The sequence below is a fragment of the Bison bison genome, unplaced genomic scaffold (genome assembly GCF_000754665.1).
Source record: "Bison bison bison isolate TAMUID 2011002044 unplaced genomic scaffold, Bison_UMD1.0 scf7180017864213, whole genome shotgun sequence".
NCBI classification, from domain to species: Eukaryota; Metazoa; Chordata; class Mammalia; order Artiodactyla; family Bovidae; genus Bison; species Bison bison.
In genome coordinates, this window is record NW_011494785.1 from 2,911,592 (window position 1) to 2,930,904 (window position 19,313).

The window sequence follows — 19,313 nt, forward strand, 5'->3', positions numbered from 1 at the left end:
AGGCTCCACTGTCCCTGCGATTCTCCAGGCAAGAGTACTGGATCACTGCTGCATATAGAATATTCCTCCACTGGAGCCTGGGTAATTAATAGGATCTGATCAGATACTGAAGATGCTGTGGGACTCTTAGTCCTACCTGCGTCAGGAGAGCTTCAAGGAAGGTCAGGGTGACTCTGAAGTCTGCCTCTGGCATGGTGGAGAGGGGGTACCAGCCTGCTCCATTTCTGAGGAGCCCAGAGTAACAGGGAAGGGGCTCAGAGCCTTCAGAGAGGATTTAGGCTTTGTCTGTGAATGTTCTGATTATAGCCATTACTGAGCTGTGAATCACTTTGGAGGTCTGGAGATGCTTCTGGAAATAAAAGAGGGCTGGATAATTTCCATCCGTGTATGAAGGCTTTTCTGGAGCCATTCTGGAGGAAGAACGGCCGTCTGCCAGCTCTGATGGAGACAGGCAGATAAGAGCGGGCTCTCTTTCCCTTTGTGATGGTGACAGACTTTGTCTACTGTCTTTGGGCCATATCCCACCACTTGCCCTCTTATGGAGGCTTCTCTGGTGTCTCAGACAGTTAAGACTCTGCCTGTAGTGGGGAAGACCCAGGTTTGATCCCTGGGTCAGGAAAATCTTCTGGAGAAGGGAATGCAACCTACTCCAATATTCCTGCCTAGAAAACCCCAGGGACAGAAGGGCCCAGAGGGCTATGGTCCATGGGGTCACATAGAGTTGGACAGGACTGAGCAACTAACACACACAACCTCTTCCCTCTTACGGAGTTACTGTCTGGTGGCCTGAAGCATCCTGGAGGCAGAAAGCTGTGTTCAGTCCCGGGCCAGAGCATCACCAGGCTTCCTCCAAATGTGAGACGGCCCAGCCCAGTGCAGGCCTTCCATTCTATTTGGAAATGAAAGCAGAAGCACTTCTGTGGCTTTGTCTTCTCTTCCCCTTGGGAACCCCACAGATACTATGGGAAGATTTCTGGCCAAGTCAGAGGAGAAAGGAGGTGAGCTCATGCATCCGACTGGGGCAAGAGTCTGCAGAAGGAACTCTGCCTTGCCCCCCTCCTTTCCATGTTCATTTAGCTCCGACACTATGTGACTGAGGGTTTTCACAGGGAAACTGCTGAATTTTCAGGCATTTCCGGCTTGCCAGAGTTGAAGGTCAAAGGAGGAGTCAGGATCCTGGGAATAAACACAGCAGGTGGTGCAAGATTTGCAAGTTCTGGGAAGCATGAGAAGGGGCTGGCTGGCCTATATATATATTTTAAATAGATCTGTTGAACTATTGACATACAATTGTTGTTCTGTCGCTCAGTCATGTCTGAATTTTTGGGACCCCATGGACTGTAGCCCACCAAGCTCCTCTGTCCATGGGATATCTCCAGGCAAGAATACTAGAGTGGCTTGCCATTTCCTCTTCCAGGGGATCTTCCAGACCTAGGAACTGAACGCGTTTCTCCTGCATTGCAGGCAGGTTCTTTACCACTGAGCTCCAGGGAAGCCCATGTTCGTATATACATGTATGTATACATGTGTACGAGTGTCTGTATGTATATGTATATCTCCATGAAACCACCACAGCAAGTAAGATTTGGAACACGTCTACACCACCAAAAGGTTCCTCTTGCCCATTTGCCATTCCTGCTTTTCACCTTCTCCCACCCTCCCTTATCTCTTTCCTATCACTTAGGTAGTCATCCTTTTTCATAATTTTATATAAATGGAATCAAATAGGGTGCACTATTTTTGTCCAACTTCTTTCACTCATGTGATTGAAATTCAATGCAGTTTGTTCCTTGGAACAACAGTCCTCTCCTTTCAAACCCAAGTAGTATCCCATTGTGGGTTTACATTACAGTTTTACCCACTCACATGCCGATGAGCGTTTTGACTGTTTTTGGCTGCTACGAATAAAGCTTCTATGAACCTTCATGGACAAGTCTTTGTACAGATATATGCTTTTATTCTGTTAGTAAATATTTAGGATGGTAGGAGTTTGTTTGACTTTTTAAGGAAACCACAGAATGTTTTCCAAAGGGTTGTACATTTGTGTACATTCTCACCAGCAGCGTTTGAGTATTCCATCCAATCACCCCATATCTGTGCCAAGACTTGGTCAATCTTTTTCGTTTCAGACATTCTAGTAAGTGTATAGTAGCCTTTCATTGTGGTGTTAAATTGCATTTCCCTTATGACTAATAATGTTGAACATTTTTATGCAATTATTTGATATCAATATATCTTATTTGGTGAAGTGCCTGTTCAAATGTTTGTCCATTAAAAAATTGAGTTGTTTATTTTCTGATTAATAAGTTCTGCTGCTGCTAAGTCGCTTCAGTAATGTCCGACTATGTGTGACCCCAGAGATGACAGCCCACCAGGCTCCTGCGTCCCTGGGATTCTCCAGGCAAGAACACTGGAGTGGGTTGCCATTTCCTTCTCCAATGCATGAAAGTGAAAAGTGAAAGTGAAGTCGCTCAGTCGTGTCCGACTCTTAGCGACCCCATGGACTGCAGCCTACCAGGCTCCTCCGTCCATGGGATTTTCCAGGCAAGAGTACTGGAGTGGGGTGCCATTGCCTTCTCCAAATAAGTTCTGAGGGTTCTTTATATATTCTGGATCAAAATTCTCTATCGGATACATGATTTGCAAATATTTTTCTCTGTGGAGCTTAAATGGTATCTTTCAAAGAGCAGAAAGTTGAAATTTTTATAAAGTCCAATTTATCAGGGTTTCCTTTAAATGGATTATGCTATTGCTACTGTACCTAAGAAATATTTGACTTTAAGCCAAGGTCACAAAGATGTTTTCTTCTTGAAGTTTAATATTTTTAGATTTTCCATTTAGTTCTATGATCCGTTTTGAGTAAATCTTAGTATATGGGATAAGGTATGAACTGAAATTCATTTTTGCAAATGGATATCCGATTATTCCAGTACCATTTGCTAAAAGGATTACACTCCCTCTGCTGAACTGCCTTTGCAAAAAAAATTAGTTCTATATACAGGTCTATTTCTGGATCTTCTGTTCTGTTTCATTTATCTATTTACTTTTCTGTCTTTATACCAATATTACACTGCCTTCATGACTGCAGACTCAGAATGTCTGGAAATCCAGTAGTGTTCTTGCAACTTTGTTTTCTTTTTTTGAAGTTGTTTTGGCTCTTCTAGGTCCTTTGCATTTTCACATGAATTTTGGATCAGGTTGTCAGTTTCTACAAAACCCGCTGGGATTTTGATTGGGATTGAGATGAATCTATGGATGAATTTAGGGAGAAATAGCATCTTAAGAGAATTGAGTCTTTCAGTTCATGAACATTCAACTCTTTCCACTGATTGTGGTCTTCTTTAAATTCTCTCACCAATATTTTGTATCTTTCCATGGATGAGTACTACATATTTTTTCTCAGATATATCCATAAGCATTTCATATTTTTGATGCTACTGTAAATGATATTTTTATTTCAATCTCAGCTTTTTGTTGCCGACATCCAGAAGCACAATTGATTTTCGTATAGAGAGTGTGTATCTTTTAAACTTGTCAAAGTCACATGTTAGTTCTAGCAGCTTTTTGTGAATTTCGTCAGATTTCCTACTAGACACTCAAGTTGTCTGGGAATAAAGATAATTTTACTTCCTGCTTTCCAATCTGGGTGCTTTTTATTTCTTTTCTTGTCTCATCAAACTGGCGAGATGCTAACAACAATGTTGGATAGAAGTGGTGAGACAACATTCTTGTCTTTTTCTTGATCATAGGGCAAAAACATTTGGTTTTACACCAAGTATAATTTTAACTGTCACTTTTTTTGGGTAGATACCCATTTTTAGATTGGGAAAACTCCTTCCTATTTCTAGTTTGCTGAGAGTTTTTGCCAGAAGTTGGTGTTAGATTTTGTCAAATGCTTGTTCTGCATCTATTCAGATGATCATACCATTTGTCTTTTAAATTTGTTAATGTGGTGAATTATGGTGTTAATTTTCAAATATTAAGCCATTCTTGTACTCCTCGGATAAAACCCCACTTAATCAGGATGTATCATTCTTTTTATACAGTGTTGGGTTCAATCTGCTATAATTTCCTAAAGAATTCTTGCATCTATGTTCATGAAGGTTTTTGGCCTGTTTTTCTTTTCTTTTAATGTTTTTGTCTAGTTTGAGTGTCAGGGTAATCCTGGCCTCATAGAATATGTTAGAAAGTATTTCCTATCCTTCAATCTTCCAGAAGAGTTTGAATAGAATTGCTATTAATTTTTCTTTTAGTATTTGGTAGACTTCATCAGCGTAGCCACCTGGGCCTAGAGTTTTCCTATAGGAAGATTTTAAACTGTCAGTTCAGTTTTTAAAATAAAGTATTATTCGTGTTACCTATTTTTCCTTGAGTGAGCTTTGATGTTTAGTGTGATATTTCAAGGAATTTCTCCATCTCATCTAAATTGATAAACTTACTGGCATAAACTTGCTCATAATTTTCCCTTATTATGCTTTTAATGTCTGTAGAATGTGTAATGGTGTCATCTCAAATTCCTGATACTGTGATATAGTGTCTTCTCTCTTTATTGATCTTCTTAAAGTACTAGCTTTTAGTTTCATTGATTTTTCTCCATTGTTTTTTTATTTCATTGATTTCTGCTCTGATTGTTATTTCTTCTCCTTACTTGGGGTTTAATTGGCTCCTCTTTTTCTAGTTTCTAGTGGTAGAAGATGAGGCTGCTTGACCAAGACCTTTCTTTGCTTTTATATGTGTTTTGTGCTGTAAATCTTTCCCTGAGTACTGCTTTAGCAATATCCTACAAAATTTGATATATTGAGCTTTTATGCATTGGAGAAGGAAATGGCAACTCACTCCAGTGTTCTTGCCTGGAGAATCCCAGGGACGGGGGAGCCTGGTGGGCTGCCGTCTATGGGGTCGCACAGAGTTGGACACAACTGAAGTGACTTAGCAGCAGCAGTTTCATTTAGTTAAAAAATGCTTCTCAAATTCCCTTTACATTTCTCCTTTGAGCCATGGGTTTCAGAAGAGCATTATGTAGTTTCCACATATTTGGCGATTTTCCAGAGGTCTTTCTGTTGTTGTTCTAATGTAATTCCAGGGTGGTCAGAGTACATACTCTGTTTGACTGAATCCTTTTAAATTTGTTGAATCTTGTTTTGTGGACCAGAATATGGACTGTCTTGGTAAATGTTCCATGTTACACTTAAAAGATTTGTATTCAGATTTTGTTGGGTAGATTTTTCTATTAATGTCAATTAGGTCAAAATAATTGACAGTTTGGTTCAAGCCTTCTGTATCCTTTCTGATTTCTGTCCCCTTGTTTTATTCATTATTGATAGAGGGATATTGAAATCTAAATGTGGTTGTGGATTTGTCTAGTTCTCCTTGAATTTCTATCAGTTCTTATTCTGTGCATTTGCTTTTGGCATCTGTTATTAGGTACATTTGTGTTTAGATTACTTTATCCTATTGATGAATCTTGCCTGGAGAATCCAATGGACAGAGGAGCCTGGCAGGCTATCGTCCATGGGGTTGCAAAGAGTCAGACACAACTGAGCAACTGAACACACAGGCTCCACCTAGGTTTCTTCCTCCTGTGCCATGAACTGAAAATTCTTTCAGCAATGCGTGCATGCTACATGGCTTCAGTCGTGTCCGACTCTGCAACTCATGGATGATAGCCCGCCAGGCTCCTCTGTCCGTGGGATTCTCCAGGCAAGATTCATCAATAGAATAAAGTAATCTAAACACAATTGGACCTAATAACAGATGCCAAAAGCATAGAACAAACACTGATAGAACTGATAGGCTTCTCCAGGTGAGAATACTGGAGTGGGTTGTCACGTCCTCCTCTAGGGGCTCTTCCCAGCCCGGGGATTGAACCCAGGTCTCCTACATTGCAGGCAGACTCTTTACCATCTGAGCTACCAGGAAGACCCAACCCCAAATATCTTCCTCTACTGCTAGTCACCATGACTGCAATCCCTCCATTCGAGGGTGGGGAAATGTGTAGAGGGATCTTGGTGCAGTACCTGCCTCCAGAGGAACACTCCAGAAATGATAACTGATCTATCAGGATCTGTACTTTTGATGTTGATTTACATCTATTTGTTGATTCAGTTCTCTGGCTGCCTCCTTTCAATCTGGAAACGTCTATCCCCCGCCGCCACCCCACCCCCCGGCCAATCTTTTCTGCTTACTTTGATGGGCTGGCTGATCTGTTAGTGATCATGGTGCATTTCCCCTGTTCTGAGCTCATGCTAATTAAGAGAGAGACAGGCACCCTGGTAGGTGGTTCTCTGCTTCCCTCTCACCAACCCCACGTCCTTCTCCAGCCTCCTTGCATCCTCACCACGCCTCTCTCTCATCTTCCATCTTCAGGTTCTGAAGAGACTCGAAGAAATTGACAGATCCGGATGGCCACCATTGATGGGAGAATGGTCTCCAGACCCCGGGGATCTGGCCGGGGGCGCCAGGGGAGCGGGGCCTGCTTGGGCTCCCTGGACGACCTGCCATGCGAGGGGACTCAGGAGCTGGCAGCGACTCAGCTGGCCATGCTGAGGAGGGCACAGGAATTCTTTCAGACCTGTGACAAGGAGGGCAAGGGCTTCATCGCCAGGGCAGATATGCAGGTAAGGGGTCCCTGGGCTGGGCCTGCCCACCTGGAATGCCAAGGGCCTGGGTCTCCCTCTCTTGGGTTGAGACCTGTCTCTTGGGATGTGACGTCTTTAACAGAAAGTGAAAGTGTTAGTCGCTCAGTCGTTCTGACTCTTTGCAACCCCTTGGACTGTAGCCCGCCAGGCTCCTCTGTCCATGGAATTTCCCAGGCAAAAATATTGGAGTGGGTTGCCATTTCCTTCTCCAGGGAATCGTCCCAACCCAAGGATCAATCCCAGGTCTCCTGAATTGCAGGCAGATTCTTTACTGTCTGAGCCACCAAGGAAGCCCTTTAACAGAAAAGATGCCGTTAACTCTGTCCTGGAAGGAGACATCGACCCAGACTCTTCTGGGAGCCAGATCTCCTGGTGCTCTTTTTCTGATCTATACTTGCTGTCTGACTTGGGAGCTGTTTTCTCTGACTCAGTAACTCCCTCAGTTCAGTTCATTCAGTCGCTCAGTCGTGTCCGACTCTTTGCGACCCCATGAATCGCAGCATGCCAGGCCTCCCTGTCCGTCACCAACTCCCGGAGTTCACTCAGACTCACGTCCGTCGAGTCAGTGATGCCATCCAGCCATCTCATCCTCTGTCGTCCCCTTCTCCTCCTGCCCCCAATCCCTCCCAGCATCAGAGTCTTTTCCAATGAGTCAACTCTTCGCATGAGGTGGCCAAAGTACTGGAGTTTCAGCTTTACCCTCATTCCTTCCAAAGAAATCCCAGGGCTGATCTCCTTCAGAATGGACTGGTTGGATCTCCTTGCAGTCCAAGGGACTCTCAGGAGTCTTCTCCAACACCACAGTTCAAAAGCATCAATTCTTCAGCGCTCAGCTTTCTTTACAGTCCAGTGCTCACATCCATACATGACTACTGAAAAAGCCATAGCTTTGACTAGATGGATCTTTGTTGGCAGAGTAATGTCTCTGCTTTTTAATATGCTATCTAGGTTGGTCATAATTCTTCTAAGGAGCAAGGGTCTTTCAACTTCATGGCTGCAGTCACCATCTGCACTGATTTTGGAGTTCAAAAAAATAAAGTCTGCCACTGTTTCCACTGTTTCCCCATCTATTTCCCATGAAGTGATGGGACCGGATGCCATGATCTTCGTTTTCTGATTGTTGAGCTTTAAGCCAACTTTTTCATTCTCCTCTTTCACTTTCATCAAGAGGCTTTTTGGTTCCTCTTCATTTTCTGCCATAAGGGTGGTGTCATCTGCATATCTGAGGTTATTGATATTTCTCCTGGCAATCTTGATTCCAGCTTGTGTTTCTTCCAGTCCAGCGTTTCTCATGATGTACTCTGCATATAAGTTAAATAAGCAGGGTGACAATATACAGCCTTGATGAACTCCTTTTCCTATTTGGAACCAGTCTGTTGTTCCATGTCCAGTTCTAACTGTTGCTTCCTGACCTGCATACAAATTTCTCAAGAGGCAGATCAGGTGGTCTGGTATTCCCATCTCTTTCAGAATTTTCCACAGTTTATTGTGATCCACACAGTCAAAGGCTTTGGCATAGTCAATAAAGCAGAAATACATGTTTTTCTGGAACTCTCTTGCTTTTTCCATGATCCATTGGATGTTGGCAATTTGATCTCTAGTTCCTCTGCCTTTTCTAAAACCAGCTTGACCATCAGGAAGTTCACGGTTCACATATTGCTGAAGCCCTAGGATTGTGGAAAATAGTGATTGCAATATAAGTTTCTTGAAGACATGGAGAAGAACCTTCTGGAACACAGGTGGAAAGGCATTGACTTGTTGCCTTGCAGCACAGCTCTGAGTTGTGCTCAAGCCACTCCCACGAGGTACTGTGACTCTCCGCTCTGTGGCCGGGTTACTAAACCAAACTCGGATCCACTGTCCCATGCGCCATAAAGCTATCTATCCATGCTGGGTTGTGGGGAAGGAAATGTAGCATTTATTACCAGGTCAGGCAAGGAGCCCAGGACCTTCAAGCTCCCTGAGGGGTTTCAGCAAAGCATCTTTAAAGGCCAGGTTTGGAAGGGAGAGTTCCAGGGTCTGTGATCAGTTCATGCACAATTCTTGATTGGCTAATGGTGAGAGATCAGAGCGCTGTCACAGGGATTCAGGTGATCAATCCTCAGGCTCCAGGAGGCCCGGGGACTACGTACTCATGATCATCAGGTATATGACGTTTTCCATTTGGTGGTGGCTTTTATCATCTGTAGAACAACTCAGGCAGTGTGCTTCAGATACTATTATCTAGGTCTTTCGTGCTAAGTCACTTCAGTCATGTCTGACTCTGCGACACCATGGTCTGTAACCCGCCAGGCTCCTTGTCTGCAGGATTTTCCAGGCAAGAATACTGGAGTGGGCAGCCTTCAGAGAGGATCTAAAGCAGAGGATGCTGGGAAGGGGTCTGTCCTGGGAAGGCCCCAGAGGGTCCTGCTTGCTTACATCAGCACCAGCAGCCACAGACAGTGTGGCCCGCCCCCAAACAACTCTACTTACCAATACTGAAATGAACATTGTATGTCATTTTCATATGTCACTAAATATTATCCTTTTGATGTTGTTTTCAACCGTTAAAAAATGTAAAAGTCATGCTTAGCTCACTGGGCATAGGAAAACAGGCTCTGGGTCCCACTTACAGGACGGGGGCATGGCTTGCCCACCCCTGGTCTGGTACCTTCCTGCCGCTAGTATAAAAGTCCTTCTGAGCGTCTTCCTGCAGTCTCTCATGCTGCAGTCATGGTTTCACCCGGACGAGACTAGAGGAAGCATAGGTTCTGCTGGAGCTCTGACAGCATCTCCCCTACCCCTACCAGCCCTCACTTATCTGTCAAGTGCATTTTGGGTGGGGGACATACAGTGGTGTTAAGGGGATGAAGACCCAAGATGGGCAGGTTTTCTTTTTTTCCCAGTCTTTTCATTTTGTATTGGGGTATAGCCGATGCGGTGGTAGGCTGCTCCCCCAGTGCTCCTGTTCTTCTTTCTCCTGTGTAATGACAGGAAGTCCACTCGCAGTAGGTGAGATGGGCTTCAGCCATCTGACAGGTGCTCAGAGCAGCGGTGGGCAGCCAGCTGGCCTGGCAGGGCAGGACCACAGGTGGAAAGGAGCTGGTCTCGGGGATGGCTGGCTGCCCTGAGCTCACGCTCCAGGGGCAGACATCCTGCTACCAGACAGTGGGCAGAAGACCCTGATCTGCATAGGTGCACAGGGTTTCGGCAGGGATGTGAGGGTCTTCAGACCTGCCCATGTCCCCCCACAACACCTCACACCCTCCTCCACAAGGAGCCCCGCTGTGTGTCCCTTGGGGATCATTCCTGAAAGAGCTGGGGTGAAGACTGCTTTGCAGGGAGGGGTCCCTTAGAGAAGCAGAGTCGTGGGCTGGAGGGTGCTGAGTGAGAGGCTGAGGGACACAGGAGGGCCAGGCTGGAGAAGGGGGTGAAAAGACCTTTCCAGCCGGGAGAGAGAGCTGGAACTGGATGGGCAGTCTGCAGTCTCATAAATCCCATTTCCCCAGTTTTTTAGAGAAGTGTGTGGGCTTCTCAGATGGCACTAGTAGTAAAGAAACTGCCTGCCAATGTAGGAGTCACAGGCGATGCGGGTTCAGTCCCTGGGTCGGGAAGATCCTCTGGAGCAGGGCATGGCAACCCACTCCAGTGTTCTTGTCTGGAGAATCCCATGGGCAGAGGAGCCTGGAGGGCTGCAGTCCATGGGGTCGTACAGAGTCAGGCAGACTGAGAGACTGAGCACCCGAGAGCGGTGTGATGATCGTCACCGGTGCCAAGAGCACACCTCCCAACACTGCCTGCGGTTCCTGGATTAGCCGAGCTGTAAAGAACCACCCAGGAGCTGGCCAACCAGCCGAACCCCGCTGCTCCCCATTTCTGTGAGCGCCGGGTTATTGGACCCCAGCTGGCTCTTTGCAGACCCTCCACAGCAGATTCCAAGTTACAGCTCAGACTTTTAGAAGCCGTCACAGAGGCCCACAAAGCCTCAAAGGGGCACCATCCGACGCTTACAGGAGAAGCTAGATGACTCTCAGTTAGGTTAGCAAGGAGACTCTTAAAGAATTTTACGGAAAATTGACTAATTTTAATCCTGAATCTGCAGCTTACTGGCAGTGTGCATTTGTGTGAATCTCTTAACCCCTGTAAGCTGTGTTGCTCATGTGTGAATTATTTATAACTATCCCCTGGCTCTAGAAGAGAGTCAGACACCCGTGTTCATGCAGAGCACTTAGCCCCGAGCTGGGACCTGAAGTCTCCCCATAAATGCTCACCGTCTGTGTGTGTGTTCATGGTGGTGGGGAACTTACTTATACCCTGATTCTTAATCCCTAGTGTCCTCCACCTCGTGATGCTTTAAAATTGTGTGTGCCCATCTGTGCCTGCTAAGTCACTTGAGTCATGTCCGATTCTGTGACCCCATGGACTGTAGCCCTCCACCCTCCTCTGTCCATGGGATTCTCCAGGGAAGAATACTGGAGTTGGTTGCCATGTCCTTTTCCAGGGGATCTTCCCGACCTAGGGATCGAACCCTTGACTCATACTCCTGTACTGGCCAGTGGGTTCTTTATCACTAGCTCCAACTGATAAATCCACTAAAAATTTCTTAATCGTTTCTAAGTGACTATTTCAGTGCTTTTCAATACATTCAGGTTGTTGTGTAATCATCACTCCCACTCAGCTCCAGAACTCTTCTTATTTTGCAAAAGAGAAACTGTCCCTATTAAAGCCTACATCCTCATCCCCCTCCCCCAGCCTCCAGGACTATCCTGCCTTATGTCTCTACGGATACGGCTCCTCTGGGGACCTCATGTAAGTGGAATCATATAGTGTCCATCCTGGCGTGACCGCTGTATTTCACTGAGCAGAATGTCTTCAAGATGCCCCGTGGCAGCACTTATCAGAATCTCCTCTCTTTTCAGGGCTGTATAAGATTCCATTGTACCTATTTATCATATTTTGTGTATCCATTTGACCGTCAATGGGCACTTCTGATGCTTCACACCCTTGCCTGTGAACCATGCTACTGTGATCAGGGATGTACAAATGCACTTGGCGGCCCTGCTGTCAGTTCTCTGGGGTGTGTACCCCAAAGCAGGATCGCTGGATCCCAGGCGATTCTATGTGTGGTTTGGAGGAGCCCCAGCCTGTTTCCACAGCGGCTGCACTGTCACACTGGGAGGCCAGGCGAGTGTCATCTGTTCTGCCTCCGAGGCCAAGAAGGGACATTTCTGCTGGAGAGTGTCCCCTCTGGTCATCTCCAACAGGCACTGACCTCGCTTGTGTCCAGTCTGTGGGAGCAAACACGGTTATGCTTCTTAGAAGACTTTTGGCCACATCTAGGGACAGTCTTTTTTTTTTTTTTTTAATTTTGTTTATGTGGACCATTTTAAACACTTGTAATTAATTAGTTTATTTATGTTTGGCTGTGCTAGGTCTTTGTTGCTGAGCGGGCTTTTCTTTAGCTGCAGCGAGCGGGGCTACTCTCTAGTTCTGGTGTGCGGGCTTCTCATTGCAGTGACTTCTCTTCTTGCTGTTCACCAGTTCCAGGGCGTGCGGGCTGCAGGAGTGGCAGCACTCAGGCTCGGCAGTAGCAGCGCCCAGGCTCTAGAGCACAGGCTCGACAGTGGTGCACAAGCTTAGTTGCTCTGTGGCATGTGGGATCTTCCCAGACCAGGGATTGATCCCATGTCTTCTGCTTTGGCAGGTGGATTCTTCACCACTGAGCCACCAAGGAAGCCCTGGGGACATTCTTGACCGGAGTGACCGGAGAGGGAGATGCGGCTGGCGTCTACAAAGTGTTGTCCAGGGATGCTGCTGAGTGTCCTGTAAGACCCAGAGCAGCTCTCTCCCCAGCAAAGAATTCTCCGTCCTGAAATGTCAGCGGTGCAGAGGTTGAGACACCTGTCTAAACCCAGCCGTCAGCCTGGACCAAGCGCCTCAAGGCACCAGGCGGAATCAAGGTAGAGCCCACCTCCAGACCTCACAGTCCTGTTCTGAAGACACTGGATGTGGCTGGGCTCAACCACAGGGACAGGAGTCTGAACAGGAGACTGTGGGAGAAGAGGAAGACTTCAATCTGGCTGTAAAGGTGGATCCCTTGTGGTCTTATCCTTTTTTATGAAAGTAAAACTAACTTCGTCATTTTAAAAAGCACATTATAGACAGGAGGAAGATAGAGGTACGATTTCCACCCCTCCCTCCAAGTGCCACCCTCCGGGGAAAATCCAGTGTGCAGGGCTGGTATGTGTCCTTCTGAAACTTTTTTTTTTTTCTGTGCACATACAGTCAGTTTAATTCTTTTAAAATGAGGTCACAGAACATTGTTCACATGCAATTGTTATTCTTTTTGCAAAGTTAACTTCATTTTGTTGGTTTTCTCTTTAGTGAGTGTTTCCCTTAGATGTGTTTGAAGCTATGCAAACCTTAGCTTTCTGCTGCACGAGACATGTTAGGGGCTGGTAGCCTGGAAGACAGAGGGTCTGTCCTGCTGGGGTGCAGCAGGAGATAGCATTTGTCCCTGGCTCTGGGAGCCTGCCCCCTCAGCACGGCTATGCTAGGGCCTAGACTCCTGTTCTAGGGCCTAGTTGATAAGACCTTGCTGAGCATTCCCAGGGGGCTGGTCAGGATCTGGAATGGGTGAGGTGTCGACCAGAGATCTGTGAATAGGAGTTCAGAACCGCCTGAGATCACTTGTAGTCACTCGTTTATTGATTCGCTCATTCAATAAGTGAACGAGTTGCATACCCCTGGGTTGTCAACACTGGGCCAGATCCTGGGGCACAATAGTGAGCAAACATGAGTGGGGCCCCTCTTCCCAGAGCTTCCAGGCCGGAGGAGCAGACGTTTATCCACTAATCACATCCATCAGGACGTGAAGTACAAAGTGAGGTGAGACTTGTGAATGAGTGCAATGTGTTTCGGGGAGTCTGGGTCTCTCCTAAGCTGGGGGCTGCCAAGCCTTCCTGGGGAAGTGATGCCAAGAGGCAGGAATTGAGGGTTAACTGGGAGGCGGTGGGGGGAGGCCAGGGTTTGGGGGGCGTGGACTTGTGAAGAGCTGATTGGGCTGTGAGCTGAGTAAGGAGGGTGACCCTGCCTCCTCCCTGTCGCCCTCCATCCTCTGCCTGCCCGTCCAGGTGGAGCTGAAGGGACACAGGCCCCACCCATGAAGCAGGATTCTGGAAGGCTGGTATGGGCAGTGCTGGCCGGGCAGATTTTGGTGGCAGGGGTGGGATAGAAATGAGACAAGGGAATTAAGGAAGGGTGCCCAGAGAACCACTAGCCCACAGCAGAGGCCCTGAAGGAGAAATCACTTTTTTACCCCAGGCTGGCCTCCACTGTGACTTCAGGCAAATCTCCGAGCTTCGCGGGTTATCAGCACCATGGAGTGAATCATCACGTCCCTCTCCATTCGGCTCGGCTCCCTTAGCTAAAAATGCAGACAGCACTAGGTACCCAGGGGACAGGAGCAGAATGAGTTGCTTTTACACAGCTCTGCAGGCCCGGAGACGAAAGATAAATAAGAGGCAATTATGGTTATTAAGACTAAAGGATTTTGCAAGTAGGGCCAGTGAAGAGAGGTGAAGAGATCTAGTGTTCGCAGTTTGCCGAGGAGGCTGGAGAAGCCCTTGGTGTTGCTCTGCCGGGATGTGAAGACTGAGGATGACTCAGAAGGTATAAGACTGTCGTCCTCCTGCCCCTCAGTTTCAGTGACAGCAGGAGGAAGAAGCTGGGTTGAGACGGAGACAAGGTGTGGGATTCTGTCATGGGAAGGACTTGTGCTCAGAAGTGTTGTTGGATTCAGAAGTGGTGCCAGAGATTGGGTGCGACCTAGCTTTTCCTGGGTGATGCTAACAAGAGCAAGGGTACCCACCTGTTGGTGGTTAGAGGCAATTTGGGGGTCCTACTGACTCTGAAATTCCTTCCAGCCCATTTCTGGGTTCAGCACGGAGACCACATTTTATTATTATTTATTTTTGGCTATGGTGGTCTTTGTTGCTGTGAGCAGGCTTCCTCTAGTTGCGGCGAGTAGGGGCTACTCTCTAGCTGCGGTGTGTGGCCTTCTCATTTCCTGGCCTCTCTGTTCGGAGCTTGGGCTCTAGGGCATGTGGGCTTCAGTAGCGCGGCTCCTGGGCTCTAAAGTGAAGGCTCAGTAGTTGTTGTACATGGGCTTACTTGCCCCACAGCATGTGAGATCCTCCTGGACCAGGGATCGAACCCATGTCCCCTGCATCAGCAGATGGATTTTTAACCACCGGACCACCAGGGAAGCCCGAGACCACACTTTAGATATCAAATTCAGGCTGAGCGTGGGAGAGAGGCAGATTATCACAAGGAAAGGACTGGAATCTTGGTTTTCAGCCTGCCTCCAGTGGGATGCCTTTAGCTTCAGAAGAAGTTAATGGACTTTCCACTTGCCAGATTGACCCCCCTCCTCGCCCTGTATTCTCTGCCTTTGGCTTTGGGACAGCTGGTTTATGGACTGTGATAAGCTAGAGATTTTGCTCTTTGCTCAGCAGATGTACTTCCAAAACCTGTACACACAGTCTCACTCCCCTTCCTTTAAAAAAAAAACCCATTCATATTTAATTCAATGATTCTAAATGGCTCCGACACCATCCTGCCTCCCCACATTGTGATCCATCACCGTCTTCCTTAATGCACGTACCTGCCAAATTAATCTTTATGGCTTATCAGCGAGAAGATTGCCAGAGGATCAAGCTGAGTGTTTCTCAAGTTATGTCATGGGCGCTCACACCTGCCAGCTCTTTCTGACTGTTCAGATGCACGTGTGCCTTCCCTCTTGCGGCTCCGTGTGTTCCTTGTCTTCAGCTGTCTGTCACTTCCACAGTGAGAAAATTTGTGCAGCCATCCCCAGGGGAACAGGAGGAAGGGAGAGGGACAGCTGGGTTCTAATGAACTCCCTTGGGAGTCACCACTGGGAAGTTTTGATTATTAGGGTACAAGAGGGTGCTTGCTTCAAGGGTGCAAATTAACCCTAGCCTGGGGCCACTGTGCAGCAGGCAAAGGCCAGGGGGAAGCTCAGCTTTGTTCTTCATCTTTCCGTGTCTGCTCTTCCCTCCCTGGGTGATTGGGGCAGCCCAGGACCCAGGTCCAGTGACCTCGCACCCCACTGGGCCAGTTTCTCTTTACAACACAAATACTCTTGTCCACACCTTAAGCCAGTGGCAGTTGTTTTTTCAGGAGTAGTTGAGAGCCCACCTAGGAAATCCTATATATATTAAGTTATATATAAATATAGAAAGAAATATACACGTATTTACTTATAAATCACCCAGCAAGTTGCCTAACAGATGAGCAGGTACCCAAGAGATGGTGGAGTCCTAATATTCAGAGGAGAAGAAAGGTGAAGCTTCAGAATCCAGCTTCTGGCTTTTGTCGGCTGGGGATGGAAGGCGCCGCCGCCCCCAGGCAGCCCTCTGTGATGAGCAGTGTTAACCGTGGCAGTCTGCATTGTTTTCAGAGACTCCATAAGGAGCTGCCCCTCAGCTTGGAGGACCTGGAGGATGTGTTTGATACCCTGGATGCTGATGGCAATGGCTTCCTGACCCCAGAGGAGTTCACCACTGGATTTAGTAAGTTCTGATGGGTGCTGGGGCCCCAGGGTACGGGTCAGCCTAAAGCCATATAAGGGTTTCCCAGGTGGTGCTAGTGGCATAGAAACCGCCTGCCAATGCAGGAGGTGTAAGAGACGCAAGTGGGATCCCTGGGTCAGGAAGATCCTCTGGAGGAGGAAATGGCAACCCATTCCAGTATTCTTGCCTGGAGAACCCCATGGACAGAGGAGCCTGGCAGGGGACAGTCCGGGGGGTCGCAGAGACTTGGACACTGAGCGTCTGAGCAGAGCCCTACAAGAAGCAGCTCTGCTCCATCATCTCTGAGGCAGCGTGTTGTACACCCTTCCCTGCCTCTCAGAGTTTCCAGATTGTGGGTCATTTGTTCTTTTTTCATGTGCCCTCCATCCCTGCTCACACCACTGCCCGCTTGGTGCCCACCCCCTGGAGAACGGCAAGGAGTGAGCAGAGAAGCTCTGGGGGGAGGCTCGGCATAAGAGGGGAGCTGAGGTGGGGTTTCCAGTCTGTCTGGGACCACAGAGTGGGAGGCTTACATGGCTCATTGCAACCTGGCTGGCTGAGTCTTCCAGGTTGAGGGGCACCAGCTTTCACAGGAATTTGTAAAGGGTTTGAACAGACCAGTTGTTCTCAAAGTGACCAGGAGGGAAGGAACTGAGATCCATGAATGAGATTAAAACAAAACAAAACAAAACAGATACACCATCATATCTGATACTGATCAGATATTGATTAGAACAAATACAGGTCAGATAAATCACCATACATCTGCCTCCTTCCAGGAACCTTGTATTTGCTTAGACATCTCTGATGCCTTTCCTGATCTTCAGAAATTGATAACTGACTTGTAATGTGAAGCACAGTGATGCTGGCAGCCAGGAGAGCTAGGTAGTAACATGAAGCATAGGGAGTCGGGCTGCTGGAGTGTGATGGGGGGAAGGTCTTAGAGAAGGAATCCATGGAGAGATGATCTGAAGCCAGCCTTTAAAGTTTTGAGAACTACAAAATGCCATAGTACCTGCACTCTGCCTTTCCCAGGTTCTAACATCTCTGGCAGAATCTCATCCAAGTAGGAAAGACACAGAATCCAGAGCATGTCATCCAAAGATCTTTGCTATGAAGGTCTGATCTCCCTTTTCTGTCTCTCGGCTGAACCTCAAGTGATTCCTGGCCGCTGAGAAAGTGAAGGTCTTCCTTGGTGAGCGTTGCCTAATTCAGACTGTTGTGCCCATGCGTCCCCCAGGTCACTTCTTCTTCAGCCAGAATAACCCAAGTCAGGAAGATGCAGGTGCACAGCCGGCCCAGCTCCAGGAGGAGAAGGTGTATCAGAGTAGAGGGGACGAGGACCTGGGCGACATGGACGAAGATGAAGAAGCCCAGTTCCAGACCCTCATGGACAGACTTGGAGCCCAAAAGGTTTTGGAAGAGTAAGTGGTGACAACGACCTGGGGACGGGGCCCAGCCCAGGGACAGCCTCTCCATCTGGCCCTTTCCACCTTAATGCTCATGAAGCCTTCAGCCAGGTCCCAGGTCTCTGCTTCCAGCTAGACCGGTGACTCAGTGCAGCCTGTCCTTGGCCATGACCTGGCTGGGTGCTAGGATTTAGGGCTCTGACCCTGCTTTTTGCATTATTTCCACGGGTAACACCCTGGTCCCCTGATCTCTCACTCTCTGCTGTTTATAATCAGCACTGTCCTTGGCTCAGTCTCCTTCACTTTAGGGGTGCTCACCCAACGGAGGGTAGTGCCAGGCCTTGAGGGTTTTCAGTGAGTCGCACCTGAGGCTTCCTGTCACCGCCTGCTCAGCTGCATCTCCACCTCCGCCGGGTCCCTGGGTCTGCAGTGCAAACCTTGTGCTTCTGCCAAAGGCACCTTATGTGGACGGGACTGCATGTCGGATCCCTGAGCTGAACCAAACCTGTTCTGGAAGCTAAGGTGGGAGGTGGACCCGTTTTTACCAGCTCATCACTTGGGCGATCAGTAACTCAGCTGAAAATTTTAGATGGTTGCCACTTCAAACCAAACATAATACTCCCATTTTTTCCTTTTTGGTACAAAGTATTTTGTAAGAAAGAGACACATAAATGTAAGCCCAGGCATTTTCAGTGAAATGTTATCAAGGGATGTCGTAACAGGTGGAAACTGGACAGAAGCCTGAGAAACGTGGAATAACTTCTGCCCCCATTCCCATCATCACCTTTTGCCTCTTCGTGTTGGGGTCTCTGGGTCCTGGGTTGGGAGTGAGTTTCATGAGGGGCGGGAATGTCCTGATGATTGGAGCTGCTGTGTCTGGAGCTTGGAAAGAGGAAGACTATGGAGGAGAAGGATGAAGAGGAAGAAGAGAGTGGTCTTCACACAACGTGTGGGCCAAGACAGCATGTGTAAGTCAAAGCATCTTCTAGCTTGTGGCAGAGTTGAGACAGGCAGGCCAGAGGGGACACCAGACCCCACCTCTCCAAGGACAAGAGGCCAGAGCCCAGTGACCATGCCCATGACCCTGTGAAGCCTTGTCCTGGAGGAGGGGGCAGGAGAGGGCCGTGTGGGGACCAAGGGACTGTCATGAAAGCCAGGGGCATCTCTGTCCACTCATCACTTCCAGGCCAGCCACCTTACAGAGGCTGCCCAGAGGACCTCTGTCAAGGGCCCCGGGCAGGGCTGAGCCCACATGATGAAGAGAAGGTTCCAGGGAAGAGTCGAACAGTGGACAAAACCAACACACAGAGTAGGGGGCCTGGGGACTTCCCTGGTGGCCCAATGGATAGGAACCCACCTGCCAATGCAGGAGACGTGGGTTCGACCCTGGTCTGGGAACATCGCACATGTCTTGGAGCAACTAAGACCAGTGAGTCACACTACTGAGCCTGCATGCTGCGACTACTGACGCCTCTGTGCTGTAGGGGCCCGAGAGCTGCAGCTACTGAAGCCAGCATGCCCCAGAGCCCCCACACCACAACCACTGAGCCTGTGTGCCCTAGAGCCCGTGCTCCACAACAGGGGAAGCCTCCGCAGTGAGAAGACCGCGCATCACAACCAAGAGTAACCCCTGCTTCCCAAACCAGAGAAAGCCTGTGTGTGGCAATGAAGACCCAGCACAGCTGAAAATAAAT

The 19,313-nt window shown here is 48.0% G+C and overlaps 1 protein-coding gene across 1 annotated transcript in view; it reads left to right on the forward strand.

Annotated features, from left to right (window-relative positions):
• Nucleotides 1–19,313, forward strand: part of CRACR2A (calcium release activated channel regulator 2A) — a 122,884-nt gene that overhangs the window by 38,382 nt on the left and 65,189 nt on the right. The window contains exons 2-4 of the mRNA XM_010845207.1: nucleotides 6,367–6,617; nucleotides 16,099–16,210; nucleotides 17,451–17,634. Coding sequence (XP_010843509.1) covers nucleotides 6,402–6,617; nucleotides 16,099–16,210; nucleotides 17,451–17,634 — 512 coding nt within the window. The 5' untranslated portion in view covers nucleotides 6,367–6,401. The remainder of the gene's footprint in view (nucleotides 1–6,366; nucleotides 6,618–16,098; nucleotides 16,211–17,450; nucleotides 17,635–19,313) is intronic.